General features: G+C 42.2%; 1 protein-coding gene across 2 annotated transcripts in view; it reads right to left on the bottom strand.

Moving 5' to 3' along the window:
- Positions 1-17,507, bottom strand: part of LOC138268325 (DNA topoisomerase I, mitochondrial-like) — a 1,149,155-nt gene that overhangs the window by 630,838 nt on the left and 500,810 nt on the right. For both annotated transcript variants that reach the window (XM_069217851.1, XM_069217852.1), the window contains one exon: positions 9,634-9,749. In XM_069217851.1, coding sequence (XP_069073952.1) covers positions 9,634-9,749 — 116 coding nt within the window. The remainder of the gene's footprint in view (positions 1-9,633; positions 9,750-17,507) is intronic.

The following is a 17,507-nucleotide window of genomic DNA, read 5'->3' as shown; positions in this document are numbered from 1 at the left end:
GTAGCCATGCACTTCAGCACCCCTCATAGGAGTAGGAACTTGGTGATGTATGTGTAACATTTAGCATAACAGCCATTAATGTATATATAGTATGTTATTTTTATGTAGTGTACCTCTTGTATGAAAATGTTTCTAACATCACTTTACTCACTTTATAAAAGTTCAGCAGGTCTTGTTTCAAATGAAGCAAGACACTCTAAACTAACTTACCATCGTATATAGACCATTGAGTTTTATCTTTTTTAATACAGTTGTACAGCTTGCTGTTTTGTGCTAGTAAACACATAATGGAGAAGGGTGACCCGGCAAATGATTAATACATTGTCAGACAGATCAGCAAAGAGCTCCATATGCTTTAGCTCTTTCTAAAATCAAAGAAATTAAACACTGAAAAGAAAAACACCTGTTAACTTCCGGAAAGTAATGAAACATTGTCCTGTCACAATATTTCCGGTTCCATAGCAATACGGAATTCAATATCGACAATGCTGAGTAATAATTGGAACAAAATTCAGTTGCCACCTTCTAAATGCTGTGATGACCAGTATTTTTAAGTCATTCTGGGAATACTGTTGCTGTCTTACAGACCCTACTTTTTTTGTTCTCATGTCTTGACTGAAATCAGTCACAAAGATTTGTGTATCCGTAAGTGAGACTTAGGCTTGTCGTACTCATGACTTACTCAGGAATTTCAGAAGGGACTCTGAATTCCACAGCCAAACCATACAAAAGAGTACGTCACCACAAACCCCTTGACAGGCCTAATGCGCTTTAAAAAAAAATGTTTTAGGAACAATGGAAATTCTTTGAAATCCAACCCAGAAATAGTCCATGACTTATTGCAGTGTAGTATTTATAGAGCACTTTTTTTTACCAACATCCTGGAGGCTGTAAAGCTACCCAGGGTTTGTGGCTTCCCCTGGAGGGGACTGAGAAAATAGGCAGAATATAGCAACATTTGTATTTTCTTTTTTTTTTTAAATAGGGAAAAGGTGTTCCAAGTAAAAGGGTCTGTTTTTCCCCTAAGGGTGTCATCCATGAATGGTTTGCTGTACTAAAGCCACCATATTTACATCTTTCAGGAACATGCAGAGCTGTATCCAAAAACCTACTTTTGTACCACAGTGTTGGCATTTTTCTAAGAGGTAGCCTATTTTCCCTATTTGTGCCATCACCCTACTTTCAGTTTACGGTAGAAACCAGTGTGAAACCCATGGATGATCCAGAAAAGTTACACATTTCGTAAAAGTAGAGAAAATTCTGAATTCAGGAAGAGGTCATATGTGTAGATCCTTCAAGGTTTTGCCAAGGAAAAGAACTGTTGAAATAAATTTTAAAAACAAGTAAGATAAAATGGGCATTTGCAACAACATTTTCATCTGTAACTGTCACAATGACCGATTGACAAAAGCAATATACTGTTATGTCTGCTAGACCCTTGTGGTTGTAGGGATATATAGGTGTTCTAGGTTCTTCAAGAACCCAAGGTACCCGGCGTCTACAACTAAGCTGCAGTGTACAATGGTTTTTCATTGAATGGCAAGTATAGACCAATTCTTAAATAGGCAGAGTGAAAAATGGGTATCAAGGAAACATGTATTCATGTGGTCATTTCTACATCTGTCAATCACCCATACTAGTGTGTGATTCGGAGGGTATTTTTCAAAATGTCATATTTCTTATACACTAGCTTACAATGAAAAGCACAAATGCAGAAAAACACAATAGGCAATAACAAATGTTCTAATATTCAATGCTCCCACAAGTGTCCCGATTAAAATGGTACCTCACTTGTGTGGGTAAGCCTAGTGCCTGCAACAGGAAATGGTCCAAAACCCCACATGGACACCTCCTATTTTCACACCGAAAACTGACCCTTTTTTCCCCCATTGTGGGTAATTCAAGATTTTGGACCCCAGCTCAGCTGCCACTAACGGAAGCTAAGCCAACCTGTATATTTTTGAAAACTAGACACCTGGGGGTATCCAGTTTGAGTTGACATGAGTAGCTCTTACCACATTTTCCAATTCATAATCCCTTGCAAACCTCAAACTTTGACTAAAAACACCATTTCCTCACATTTCTGAGGTGGAAAGTTCTGGAATCTGCAGGCAGTCACCTAGTTATAACCCAGCATTCCCCAAAGTCTTCCCAGAAATACAATGCCTCAACCTGTGTGGGTGGGTCAAGTGCCAACGACAGGGAAGCGTCCAAAATTGATTGTGGAAATAATAACAATGTTGTCAGGGAAGTATCACTTGAGTGGATGCCCCAAAGTTTTCTTACCCAGAATACCCTACAAAGTAGAAACATTGAATAAAAATACTATTTTTCCTTGCATTTCTGTGACGTAAACTACAGGAGTATGCTGGGATCCACAAACTTCCTACCACCAAGAGTTCCCAAACTTGTCTCAATAAAAACTCTACCCAACTGGTGTGCCTGGGCCTAGTTTCTGTGACAATATGGATTACACAAGGGTCAATAGTAGACCTTGCAAAAAGACTACTGTTGACCCCTGGGGTGATCTATTCCAGACACAGGCACTAGGTCCAGGCATCCAAGTGGGGCAGTGTTTTTATCAAGACAAGTAGGGGAATGCTGGGTGGTAAGAATTTTGAGGATCCCTGCACATTCCTGTAGTTTACATCAAAGAGATGGAAGGAAAATGTGTTTCTGGTCAATCTTTCACCTTTGCAGAGTATTTGGAGTAAGAAAATGTTGGAGAATCTACAATAGCCACACCTCTAACTCCCCCGGGTGTCTAGTTTTCAGAAATATCTTGGTTTGGTAGGTTTTCCTAGATGGCCGCTGAGCCTGGGACCTAAAACACAAGTGCCCTCCCCCCCCCCACAAAACCAGCTTGTTTTGTAATAGATAGATTTTGATGTCTCCACAATACGTGTTAGGCCCTTCTCTGAGAACTCGGCCCACCAAAACAAGTGAGCCAGCGTTTTCTTGAGAAACTTGGAGGAACGCAAATTTGGTTTCTGCACTAACCCCCATTTTGAGCTTAAGGCCCAAAAATATCTTCAGCTCCTCCAGTGAAGTGTGAATCCACTGGCATGCTTAGAACAGGGCCCTAGAGGGCCTCTATGCTTCCTCACAAAATGTTTGGTGCACAAATGTATGTGCTACACAATTTGCTCAACAAAGTCAACATCCATAAAGGGATGGATGTAGTCATTAGGAAAAAAGTTGACTAGATCAACCTTACATCCAGTGCTGCCAGTGAAAGGCTGAATTTGAGGCTGAACTAAATTATGGGGCTGCCATAAGAGTGCTCCATCTGTCCTTGCTACCATATGTGCCTGCACTCTGGGTTGGTCAAACCTGCTACTGTTTTCCCGCTGCACAGACTGTGCTTGGGAAGGGTGCTTGGGAAGGGACAGCATGACATCACTGTCCCCCTCAGAATCACTAAGAGTCATCAGATGGGACTCTGCCGACTGGAAAATCACTTCCAGATTCTGCTCCAGTGACTTCTTCCTGCTGTCTCAGTAGCTGCTGTCTCAGTCTCTGAGCCTGAGTTGTCCTCCATAACCTGAGCAAGGGACCGAGCAGCAAACATCCAACGAGACACCATCTCTGCTACTGCATAAAACTGTCCTTCTAAAACACTGTCCTACGTAGAAGGCAGATATGTTGTTCACAACTGTTGATGGATGTGTGTGTGAGTGATGTGTGCAATAACAAATAACATTTGTCACCGTACCTTACCTTCTTCCTTCAATTAACAGATTCTTCAAGATATCATTAAAAAAAAAAAAAAGTTTTTCTCCCTGCCACATACCTATCATCTTAGCCTTTAGCACTGGTGGCACTTCCCCTCCCATGACCTTCTTGCATTCCCTCACTACCAGCCAGCAAAAGTGCCCATCATCTCTGCCTAGCCTCTCTCACACAATAATTTAATTTATTTTAAAGTGCAGGTTAACAACTGGCTTTACTAATCCATGCAGTTATTCACATAAATGACAGATCTGTTCTTTGCAGTAGGCATATAAATCTTTGGCACTACTTTATTAGACAAAAATCCGCTCTCTCTAGCAGGGACATAATCACAAGAGCTATAAATGCCTAAAAAAAAATCTCACTCTCTATATATATATATATATATATATATCACTCTCTCCATCTCTAGCTATATATATTTATATATATATAAAAATAAAGAGACAGCTATAAATCTTTTATAGACTGATTGCTCTTGTCTCTCCCTCTATATATAGGGCACTTTTTTGTTTTTCATACGTGTGTGCTTTCCTTGGGGGGGGCGATCGCAGCCCCCAGGGAAACCTCACATGTATGAAAAATAGTGGCCTCTCTATGTAGAATATATATAATTTTTGTTTTGTGTACATATTTGATTTCCTGGGGGGAAATACGACCCCCAGGGAATCCACTTACGTATAATAAAATTCTGCCCCCATAGGGGATCGGCCAGTATCAGGAGGGCGGACCCAGTCTGTTTCATTCCATTTAAAAAAAATATATATTTTTCAGCCCCTGGTGGGGAAGCGCGATCACTCTTCCAGGGGAAAACCATTATTATTTTTTTTTTTTTTAATTATGCCCCCGTGGGGGCCACTTCTATGAGGGCATACCCCACCTAGATGAAATCCCTGGAGTCTTGAGGTTTCCTGGACATGGATCTCAGTGCATCTGTGACCTATGGCCAGATAACAGTTTCAGGAAGATCTTGTTTGAATGGGGAGACTCTCCCCTTTCAACAAGGCCTCTGAATGCTGGGGAGGCACGTTTGCCGCCCCCCCCCCCCCTCACTGGAGTAGAGCAGCCTGCTGTGTGTCTGCTCTGGTGAAGAAAACAAATGTGACTTCAGCCCACCTTGCGCGTTGATGTCACAGATGGGCGGGAGGAGTGTGGGAAGAGATGCAGAAGCTGTTCCACATCTACACTGAGGGAGTATTTATTAAAGCCCTCGCTGGTGATGGCCAATGGCCGTCAGACTCACCAGGGAGGGTGTGCATGTGACAGCCATTGGCCGTCACATGCACCAAAGAGTTTAAAACCCAAGTGGTATAAAACGTATATGAAGCTCAAAATGAACAAAGTGCCGGTGTCCTGATAGGTTTCCTGATCTTAAGGGTGTTGCATATACAGCTAATAACAGCATGACAACATTTCTGTAGGCAGACTACAAAAATGTAAGGCTTTGTCTCGCTGATAAGCTGCTAAGCAACGTAAAATAGGGCGTACAAATGTATATCTGGAAATAGTATTTAATTTACAAAAAACAAAATGCATGCAGGATTGCTGACTCACATTGTCACAAGGACAGCAGGGCCACGATGGAAGCCACCCTCCCTGATGTGGAAAAGCCACCAGAAAGTGGGCACTGCTCAACCTAAAGCAGGCGAGATAAAATCCAGAGTAAATAAGGCTCCATTTGATCGGAAGAAGTAATGTCCTTATGGTAATGCACAGTGTTTATCCCCTCAGACTTTAGACCTCATTAAGTCGCTCTTAGTTTGGAAAATGGAGTGAAGTAGAGTCTTAGCATTAATATCAATCTCACTGGGTGGATAAAAACAAAAAAAAAAACATGGGATACCAAGGCTCTAGGAAGGATTTTCTAATGTACGCCATCCATGCGATATTGTTTCCAAAATCTAAGTTGATGCAATCAGTTAAATCAAGGTGGGAGAATCTGGTAAATGAAGAACTCCAAATTTTAGCCTATAATAAGAGGGGTGACAATTTGATAGTAACCTCAATATATTGGAGGACAACCTCAGTACGATTGATAATGTTGCCAGTGCTTTTCGGAACTGCCAACAGTCTGGCTAGAAATGTATTTTCCACCGACTGTCAGCAACGCAGTTCGCCTACCCCGAAATGACCTCAGTAGATGCCAGCGGAAAGACATTGAGCTTGATAATGGGAGATTAGATCTTTTATCGGTTTCTGTTTGAACTTCATAGCTAATTGTAATATTGCATCAACAGCTGTGCTCATTTTGAGCCTTTTTGTGCCAGAAGCATGTTCCAATTGAAGTTTGTGTCCTACAAGATACCTAAATAATTAAAATGTAAAACATTAGTAAATGGAATCTAATCAATCATGATCTGAATGAGCAGGTGTTTCTTGGGCCATAAATCATCATAATGTTTTTAATGACCAACCCTTAAATGTAGCTCAGCCATAAAGTCATTATATATATATAAAAAATAAAAAAAAGTCCAATAAAATCTGCAACCCATTTTCTGTACGACAATAGCACCACATTGTCAACGTACCGGAGTAGGGGTACTGACCGGTCCCCCATCGTGGGCAGGTTAATTCCTTTCAAACAGAAAGATTGGTAAAGAGGAACAAAAAGGGGGCTAATATGCACCCCTGTCTGAATCCTTTAAAAGTAAACGTACCAATTTTATCCACGACGCAGTGTATTGGATTCTTGTATTAAAACCCCTTCTCATTTCCACAGATCTCTGGAAAAGTGAGTGACTGGGAATAGCTGATGGAGCATGGGAGAAATCCTTGCAAACCAGGCACACTTGGATAGCTTAAAATATGTCAACGTCAAATACATTTTTTGATACGAGCAAAACGAAAGTACGCATAGGATAGTGTGTTTAGCAAAATATACGTCCATTTAATGTTCGGAACATGAGAACAGAAACGTTATCAAGCGCTCCCAATTTCTGTTTGCACATAAACCGCTGAAATATCCTCTGGAAAATTGGAAGTTCAGGCTACATTTCTTGGAAGATGTTGGATATTTTAAAACTATGACCACAGATTAATGGCAAAGATACAAGGACTGTTACATCAAACTGTTATTGAAAAGTGCACTTCAGACTACTACGCCCTAGCCTATTTTGGACTTGCTGCCAGCCAACATGCCTTACAACTGAAGACCGCTGATTTGGGTATTGCTAGAAAAACGCATAACCATGTAGAGACAGCACACCCTTTAGTGCAGCTCAGAAACCACAGGAGACATTTTTTCGATGCTGTATTAAGCACTGCAGAGTATAGAGGGTCTTGCCTTACAGTGAAATCAGTGGCCTTGATTCACAAAGATTGCTGTGAGTAGGCAAGCCTTACTTGTGCGGTACTCCTGGCTTTCTAATGAATTCCACGAACAACATTAGTAGGCAAGGACTGCTCCAAGAATAAGCCTCAGCAACTCTTTGCCACAGTCCACCCTATTTACAATGTTCAACATCATAACCAGACTACCTTGTCATCTAGGTTAATGCAGCTGTATGTTAAAATCCAGTTTATCCCCAGTGGTCCCATTCCGCCTGCCCCACTCCCACTTTATTGTAAGCCAGAAAGAAACTATGTTTCCTTAAACAAATTGCTTAACAAAGCAGTAAACGTGTGATGTGAACTATGCACTGAGCTGGATGGACATGAAAAGGAATTGTTAGGAGTGAAGATGAAGAGGACAGAGGAGCTCAGCAATCAGAAGTGGGACTGGGTTTGGAGCAGTTTCCATAAAAAGGTCTGTGATCTATCTCTGCGATCTGATCTTTTTGGAGCGCTGGTGTGTTGAGGCCTGAATGGCTGAAATTTGGACATTCTAGTCAGGGGATCAGGCGACAGCAGGGTTTTGGGGGCCTTTGCCACTTGTGCATGGTTAGTTGCACTTCAGTGGAGGAGGTTAGCTCTTATCCGTTTCTGTTTGAGCTTCCTAGCAAATTTTTAGATTGCATCAACAGCGGTGCTCATTTTGAACCCAACGAAAAGGCATTGAGCTTGATAAGGGGAGATTAGATCCTTTTGTGCCAGAAGTGTGTTTCATTTGAAGTTTGTGTCCACTAGAGTGGCCTGTACTTTAATTATACCTTTGGTTGCACGGTCAATTGGATTCCACTTCTCGGGTCAAATCACAGTGGATAGATTAGTACCAAAGTCAACACATGAAACAGCTTATACCCCATCCCATCAAAAGAACTGCCATTTTTAAAATGCCCCTACCAGGATTGGGTGTGGGGCAAATAAAATGCCACGTTAGTCGTCCTCCACTGAAGTGCAACTAACGATGCACAAGTGACAAAGGTCCCAAAAATCCTGCTGTCTCCTGCCCCTCTGACTAGAATCTCCAGATTCCAGCCATTCAGGCCTCAGTCGTCAAACTCCTGGTTGCACATGCATCATGGATGATAAAGTAACAATAACCTGAATCTCCATTTGTGAAAAAACAAAAATGTGTTGAAAGTAGGGCAAAAACGTTGAACACTTCTGCTCTAAGTCCTGCTTTTAATGTGCTGTGGTCTCCTTGTTGCATAATTTAAATAGACAGCCAGTTTCTGTACACAAGAACTACACCAATGTCCCTAATTGTTAAACAATCATAATGTGTATACCACAAACTAAAATGTATAATGTTTTCACTTTTAATAGAAGACGGAAAATCAAAAGTGCTGAAAAAGTAAGGACGACGATCAGGGGAAGATGTAAATGGGCTTATAAAAAGCCGCATGCGACCTCTTACCAGGGCTAGATTTAGTGCTGGTTGCGCCCTGTGTGACAGTATTTTTTGGCACCTCCCACCCCATGGCCGTCTCCTCGGATTCACTCACTACACCTGGCAAATGTGCCCCCTCATCTCTCCTTAGCACCTCTTTCACATACATTAATTTGTTTTAAAGCGCTTGTAAAGGCTGGCTTTACTAATCCACTCAGCTATCCACATAAATATAGTTCTGTTCTTTGCAGCAGGCATATCAACCTACTCTGCTACATTATGGTGAGCCAAAGCTGCCCTTAGATAAAACTCCCATCTCTCTCTCTCTAGCAGGAACAGCACAAGAGTAATCTTGACATTTTAATTGCTTCCTGAAGGCTGGCCGCACAAGGAATTTTTCAGCAGGTGCTTTTAAATCGCAAGTTTCTTAAGTCATTGCTAAACACAGCGCCGCCAATCCAGGTCAGCACCCGGTGTGCCCACACCACTCGCACCGCCCTAAAGCCGGTCCTGCCTCTTACCCGATATGTACTTTGTTGGGTATCCAGTGTCTACTAATGTTATCAATGTTTATCCTCCGACCTTTGGTCTGCGAACACTGTCGACCAGGGTAAACAATAGAGACCACATGGGCTGAAACATACTGCACCATCTTGACGCTCCCCAAAGTGTACGCAGTGGCGTGCCACCTCCACGCCAAAAGTGCTTCTTCGTCTGATCAGGGGTATGAAATGCCAATTTAATGCAAATGGAAAAAGAATTACATGTATAGGCAAGTGTTTCTAAATTAGGCTGGGAGGACGTGTCATAAGCAAGACAAACGAGAAAAAACGCTATTGAATAGAGCATTTCTGTTTTTCACTGCAAGAACAATCGAATTCAGTGCTCTCTTGAGGAATAGTTAAAGTTAGTGGAATTCGCCATTACCCAGTCTTCCATTAACACCGTATGTATGATAGAAGCAGACTTCTCTGCAAGGAAAAAAAAATACCCTTAATAGGTTTAACTGAATTGTTCTACAATTTTCATTTCTCTACCTTACACAGAAGAATTCCATAAACCGTCTGACTCGTTCAGCATCTACTTTTGTATCACAAAAAAAGATCCATATCAAAGCAATCAGTGCTTATGGGCCTATTATACAAGACATTAAGGTCACAAGTCGATATCCTGCCAAGAAGGTGATGTACCGTCATAATAAAACTTCACGGTATCCGGCAGCGGCTCGTAGGGCGGGGCGAAGACGGGCCCCTTGTGTTCCAGGAACATCCACTTGACACCATCTTCGTACTTCTGCTCCTCCCACCTGAAACAGAGCGGTATGTTCAGATGCCACAAGAAAATAGTGAGCAGATAAGCAGCGACTTGTTGTTTTACACTCATCAAAATTCAAGGGCTACTGCTTTTTCTAAACAATTGTCAGAAATTGAAACTATCAGATTATATTTCTAGACTGCAGATTTTACTTGGGATAGTGGCTCCCATGTACATTTTAAACATGTCAAACATTTTAAGGATAATGCACGTTTTGGAGTTCTGTTTACCATGTTTGTGAAGCAGGCTCAATGCTTCTTTTCTTTAGAAGGTCCCAAAACTCCAAGGAATCTTCCGAGAATGTATGACAGAGTATTTTATTCCTTATAATACACGATTATAATCTCCTATAACTCACTTAAACCATCGGTGTCTTATAAAAACACTGTATAGTTGCTGACAAAGAATTAAAGCAAAATCGGTATTTTGAAATTTAAAACAGAAAAAAGCATTTAGTAATTTGTTGAAAAAAGATATTACAATCCGCTTAATGTAATTCAGACTTAAAAAAGCTATACCTCAGAATTTAGAGGAACATGCAGAAAGATTAAATTTTACCTGTAATTATCCACATTGTGCATACAAACACTGCGTAAGTAGCTTTCTGCTTCTCGCTGATGGGTTTAGAAAAGCCGATAAAAAAGATTTAAAATCCGTTTTCGTTGTCATTGTTTGAGGCAAATTTAGGCTCTGATTTGCCTTCCATCAAACTGGCTTCGATACCAGGGGCACTATTACAGATCGGGCACACTTCCTGTTTGCGCCACGGACCACCTTTAAGCAGGTGCGCCGGGTGTAAACCAGGAAAGTGTGCCCTAATATGTAGAATGCACTACCCTCAGGCCAGCCGTGAACTTATGCTGCCTCTAGGGCTGCACAATCAACAGAAATACAGGGCAGATATTTAAAAGCTGGCCCTTGTTTCTCTATGCAGACGGCAACCCAACCTGCACTTTTAGGAGGGATAGAGCTCCCCTTGCAGGTGGTTGCAATGAATGACTGCACATGCCTGCAGTGAGTTGTCTTGGTTTGGGGGATGGGGGGGTCCCTTTTGTGGCAAACTTCCAAAGTGCATCCTAAAGGCATGTTTGTCTCTGTGCCTACATTGGTAATACAGTGCAGTTGCACAGGAAAACAGGTTCCCTAATTTGCATAGGGCCACACCCACACGCAAATGAGGGAACACCCTCTAAACACAAAATTAAACCCCTAATAAGCAGCTAGCAATTTGTTGTAAACCTTTAGCCTCTCAAGGTCAGTCTCTCTCCCAAAAAAAAATGGCAGTTCGTATTGTGTGGTAACACGAGGAGAGATTCCTGCTTTCACGTAATGTACAAAAAATAAACATGTTGCCATAATGTGTCCTTTTTGATAATGACTACATAGGAGGGAAACGAAGCTGAAAAAGTGTGGGCTACTTTTAATTGATTAAAGAGCAGTTGCAATTCTGCATGTGACATCTTTCACAGGGTCTACTGGCTCTGGTAGTAGGCATTGTGAGGTCACTCAACTATAGTAAGAAAATATTTTAGCTAACTAACAAGGACACAACCACCAGACTATTACATAGGATAAAGTACCACCTGCAGTATATTAGAAGGATATTCCAAGCCACTGAGGAGTTCCATGACCATATAGAAGAAATAGGCCAAATGCAGAGTTTCTTTTTTTTGTTTTTGTTTAAAAGGTTATAGAACCCCGAGATAACCTGCAATATCCTTATGTGTGGCAGGGGCTACTTTATTTTGTCATAGAACTTGGTCAGACCATCACAATGCTCACATACCACTTAAATCCTTAGTGCATATGAAACAAAGCTTGTTTGCAAACATGAAAAATAAATATTCAACCTCTACTGCAAAATTAAATACATCAAAAAAGCTATTAGATTTTTGTTACAAAAAATATATTAGAATCAGTTTAATACAAGTCAGTTTCTTTTTTTAAACAGGAGGCACAGTAGAAACATGCAGAAAGATTTCAACTTTTCTTCAATTACTTATGGAGTGCAAAAGTAAACATGATGCCATAAATATCAACTTTCTGCTGATCACTGTACAGCTACAAAAATAGAAGACAGAAAAGTAACATTTTGTTTTCATTCTACAAACAGCTGCTTTTAACACAATGCTTCCATTATTTTCTGCTATTTTTCGTTTTACACTGGCACTTATCTCTGGGTACTAGGACTCATTTTTCATCATCAGACTACCAGACATCAGTAAGTACACAGTGTCAGTACTTACTCTGAACCCTCTTCAAACAAAAGCCCAGAAAGCTCAAATCCCATATAACACTTGCTTCAGTTCTTTTATTTAGGACCATCTTTAGAGAAAACCTAACAAAACAGTTAAGAGGGGGATTCTTGTTACTGATGGCAGACAGAGGAAGGAAATGCCCAAGTGGGAGCACCAAGTAACACTTCTGCCTTCTGTTTCGCCCTCTAGTGCAGTGATGCTGGAGCATCTGGAGCATACAGCCTACAAGCTGCTTTATGGGCTCTCATTGCTCAAAAGAGTCCTAAAAAGCAGGCAGAACTAGGAAGGCTATACTACCCAGGCCATAACAATGAAGTGGTCGAAGCTCTATGCAGTTTGCACTGCACACCCATTTAGGACACCTTTCAGTGCATGGTGAGACCAAGCCAAAAAAAAAAAAAAAAAAAAAATCACATTCTGTGATATTGCATCATTTCTTGTTCAAGCAAAAAAAAATACTATAGAAGCCATAAAGACAGTTATTTTCTTTTAGAAGTACACTCCTGCCTGTGTGTTGTGCATATGTGTGTGTGTCCAGAAAGAGCACTTTTTAGGGTCGAGCCTGCGTCGCATGCGCTCGCGCATGCGTATCGCAGCAAGACGCTTTAGGTATTAGAAATGGGCTCAGAGCCCTGTTGACGTCAGGTCAGTGTTTTTCATTCGTTCGTGGGCTTGCCTATTAAAATCCGCGTGATTTCATTAGTGGAAGGCATGCATACGTCATGCCTTTTCTGGTGGCTAGCCCTCGTCGAGCACATTGACCAAGTACAGAAAAAATGCGAGGCTCGCTGTTTTCTGTCCGGCTCGTGGACTACTTTTTCTCTATTTTCCTAGCGCGATTTTGTTTGGCAGAAGTCGAGCGCTTTACACAGTTAATTGCACTTTTTCGGGTTACCTATTCGGGTTAGGAGTTTACAACGCTATCAGCTCTAACATGAGCAAACTCGAGACCTGTTGCATTGCAAATGCTTGTTATTTGGTGTAAATCCGTTCAATATTTGGAGAAAGTAAAGGTAACTCATATGTATACATACATATATATATATAGGGGCCCAAAGGACAGGACATCCTGACCTCTTAACTCTAGTCAAAGGGACCCCACCCCCACCCAGCTAAAAAGCATTTTTTATTTTTAGCATTTCACTAGAAATCATGGTGGATCTGGAGGAAATTCAAAAAGAAAAAACAAAAACCCACAACGCAGTCTCACAATTGATAATTCTGAAGCCCCCAGGTGGGCCATTCCCCGGGGGGACTGCCATCTTCCCGGGGCTTTCATGATTTATAAAAGGAAGGTCTGCCCGGACGTCCCCTCTGCAGCCCCAGGGACTGCCACCTCCCCGAGGCTTTATACAAAAGCAATGCTGTGGGGTGCCCGTCCCCTCCACCCCACACAGCCCCTGGGCCAGCCACCCCCCCAGGGCATGAATTTAATTCTATGCAAGGGGGCCATGCAGCCCTCCATACCCCCTAGGACGACCACTTCCCCGGTACTTCAATTTAATTCTATGCAGGGGTCCCTCCTCCACAAAAACAGCCCTGGAGACCACCACCTCCCAGGGGCTATTCTATGTTGGAGGGTGGCCTTGCATCCCCCCTTGAGGAGCCTATGATAGCCCTGGTGACCACCATCCCCCGGGGCCAGCTCCTGCTTTGTCCCATCCCCAGACAAAGCAGTTTTGATAGCTGCCACCAAGCCACAGCAAACACTCTTCTCCAATGAAGGGAGAGCTGTCAAGTGTCCCTTTATTGGAGTGGAGATTTCCTCTGTCTTCCTGCCTGCAGAGAGGCATGCAGGCACACAGAGTAAGCTACTCTCACAGAGAGGGAGCTGCTTTAGCAATGCTGGCTCACACAGGAGGTGGAGAGCCAGCTGGGAACATGGGGACGTTCAGGCTTCCCCCCCCCCCCCCCCACAGTCTCCAACATTGTGATTGGATGCCCATGTATGTGTGTGTGTGTGTGTATATATATATATATATATATATATATATATATATATATATATATATCAATGTTTAGGCCAGGCCCTGGGTAATAGGTTCTCTGGGGCAGAGATTGGCCCTGGGGAGTGGGGGCCACGCAGCCCCCTCCCCCCATTCCCCCCAAAAATTGAATAATTAAGCTGGGCCCCAGGGATTGGGTACCTGTGGCCAAGATCGGCCTGGGAAGGGGGGGCTATGCAGGGTTTGGTTGGTATAGGGGTTGCCGCAGGTCAGGCCCTGCGGTCAACACCTGTTGCGCATAGCCAAAAGGCATGCTCTGTGCAGTGTTAGGTGGTTATAGGGGTTGTCAAATGAGTTACGCCGCAGTGGTTGGATTAATGTATAGTAACGAAAATCTCTTTACGTTAGTAAAACCATAGCAGTTCACTGAAGAAAAAAAAAAGTTTGCTTAAAGACACAAAGGTTACAGGAATGTTATAGTTTGGCTCACATTTTAAAGGTACCAAACCATAGAAATTCACCAGTTTTAGAGTTCTCAAGTACCTGTAACTTGTGCCCCAAGGTAACTAACTTGCGCCCGAGCCATGCACTGTCAATTAACCCACAAATTACTGCACTCATGGCACCTTTGATAATATCAATGTAATATTTGCAGTAAAATCTGAAGAAAATTTGTGAAAGGCGAGGGTGCAAGTTAGTTACCTTAGGGCAAAATTATAGTTACTTGAGCTAACTGGTGAATTTCTATGGTTTGGTACATTTAAAATGTGAGCCCAACTAGAACGTTCATGTAACCTTTAGCTTTTTAAGTGAATATATATACAGTACATACACAAAGCCACAAGAGGTATGCAATCACTTTGAAATTTAACACGAGATGCAGCTAATCCCTTTTCACATCTTTGCATAAATTAGCCATTTTCTTGAAATGTCATGAAAAAATATATTCTGGTTTGCCACCAGACTATAGAAATCTTGTTGAAACAATGTGAACCATATCCTTGGGCCCTTACTCTTCTACCCAGTAGGCTGGCTCTTCCTAACTGACCACTCACTATCGGATGATCAGAGCATCCATTCACATCAATTAGGCTCCAACAGCGAAATGGTAGCACTCAATCAGGCGGATGCAGGATTACTCTAGAAACGACCTATTAAGTAGCCAACCAGCACTGAGTAGACTTCTTAAGGCCTTACACGTTTCCCTGCATTCCTCGATCAGCTTTTATTTTCTGGTGTTCACAGCGTTTTCTTTCATCACTCCCATTGCTTACACATGTATCATCCTTTGATTCAGGACTGTACAGTGCTTTGTTTCTAGGAATTGACAAAAGGGGCAAAGTCCTGTCCTCTGTTTAAGAAGTCTTTTTTACTAAAATGTGTCTTTCCTATAGCGCTTCACCTACAGCCTCTGGCAATTCAAATTGGTGCTAAAAACTGTTGTAATACCACCCAAGTTTAGCGGCACTAAAATCACCAACCTTGGCTATACCGAAGGCTGACTGTCTTGCTTGGAGCCAACGTTAAGTTGTAACCTGCAGATGACTGCAACTCTTGGCTGATCAGCCCTTCTGTCTACTTCTTTGTCTGCATTTGAGGGACACTAAGACCATCAAAAATTCCCAGAGAAGCCTCAAGTATTTTTTCACTCTGGCGATCCATATTCTGAAGAAAACACCAGAAAATCTCCAAAACGATTTAAATATTTCTGTGGGAAAAGGAGTATATTTGTGGCAATAACAAGAATTATATAAAGACTATAGATCAATTTTGAAAATAATTAGTGCAATAGATCAGCCTGCATTTTCTTTGCCACTTTCCTGAGTGTTTAGAAAACCACAGAAGGGCTGGGATGAGACTGAGCAAACTGAACCAACAAACGGGTGCCATGCCTCTATCCTACCAGCAATTTTGAAAGCATGGCAGGCCTCCTCCCACTGTTGTTTACCCTACAACGTATGACAGAATAAAAATGGGAGAGCCCTACGTAAAGAAACTAGAAGTGTGTCTATTGTACACATTACAGATTAGGAAGCTCATTTTTAACATTTTGTAAGTTGTGGATGGCTTTTCATTGTGTGTGGAGTATGAGTGTAGTTGGTTATGAATGTGAGGTATTGATGAGAATTCTACCTGTTCCATTGTTTGGGGTCTTGGATTGTTATTTGGGAATTGTTTCTTGTATGTCTATTTGAAAGTGTTTTCTTTGTGTAAATTTATTTTGCAAAAACTATTGACCTATGTATAACATTTTTCAGTAATAAATGGCATTTGAATATGTGAGTTATTCATCATTTATGTGGTTCCTTTTCTAGAATGGATCACTATAGGTACCCATATAGGTGTAAAAATCAAATTTTGTACCTTCGGTAATGCATTATCTGTTAAAGACAATAGCTAGCCCCAGATTCCTTATATTTGAATTTCCCAGGTGTCAGACTGGATCCGAAAGATTTTTTGCGTGAGCAGCACCCCTGCATGCCAGTAGGTGGCATCGATCGGCTCAGCGTGGTGTCACCAGCACCAGAAGTGATGTTTCAGTCACCTATCTAGGCACCACCTCAGTGTGCTTAATTCAGTTACTTTTTCACAACTTCCCATGCCAGGAGCACAGAGCCATGAAGTGCACTAACGCTGATGTGTCCAAGCTAGGGCCCTGAAGGGGATTATCCCTAGCCCTAGAAATCTGTCCAAAGAGCAGGGAGGATGGGCGGGTAAGCAATACGCGGCTAGATATTGTCTACCAGATAATGTGTTATCAAAGGTAACGTACAGTATTCATCTGATAGAGACATCTAGCCGTAGATTCCTTGCCTTTGAATTGATACAGAAGCAATGCCATCTGTGGCAGTGGGCTACGGGCAAATTTTCTAAACTTAGTCATTCTGCAGGACAGAACGGGCGAAACACCCATCCCTGTGGACCTAACTGTCCAGGCAGTAGTGTTTGGTAAATGTGTGCAGGGATGTAGATTTTGCTGCCATGCAGATGTCCAAGACTGGGACTCCACATGCTAACAGTGGCTGCAGCTTTAACCCTGGTAGAATCAGCCCCATAAGCCCTAAGGAGACTGCTTTTTGGACAATGCTTAGCAGATTTGTATGCAGGAAACAACTCAGTGCAAACTGGTGTGTCTACACTGCCTGACCTTTCATTGCTTCAGCATAACCCGCCAAGAGTTGGTCATCCACCCGGAACTCCTGTGTGATGAAGGTAGGACAACCCTCTTTTTGGGTCCAGACAGTGGATTCGCTCTACTTCTTTGGAGGGATGTGGAGGAGAGTAGAAAGCAAGCAAGGTGACAGATTGGCCCTCATGAAATAGGGTTACAGCTGTCGTAAGGAAAGAGGCCCTAGTGAGAAGTATAATTTTGTCTGAGAAAACCAACAGGAATGAAAGCTTGGATGACACAGCCTGCAGCTCGCTCACCCTCCGGGCAGATGTTACTGCCACTAGAAAGGTTGTCTTGATGGTGAGCATCCATAGGAGACAATTATGAAAAGGCTCTAAAGGCGCACATATTAAGTGAGAACGAAATGAAGGTCC

This window comes from Pleurodeles waltl, chromosome 12 (assembly GCF_031143425.1).
Source record: "Pleurodeles waltl isolate 20211129_DDA chromosome 12, aPleWal1.hap1.20221129, whole genome shotgun sequence".
Classification (NCBI taxonomy): Eukaryota; Metazoa; Chordata; class Amphibia; order Caudata; family Salamandridae; genus Pleurodeles; species Pleurodeles waltl.
This window is presented reverse-complemented; position numbering and strand designations above follow the sequence as displayed.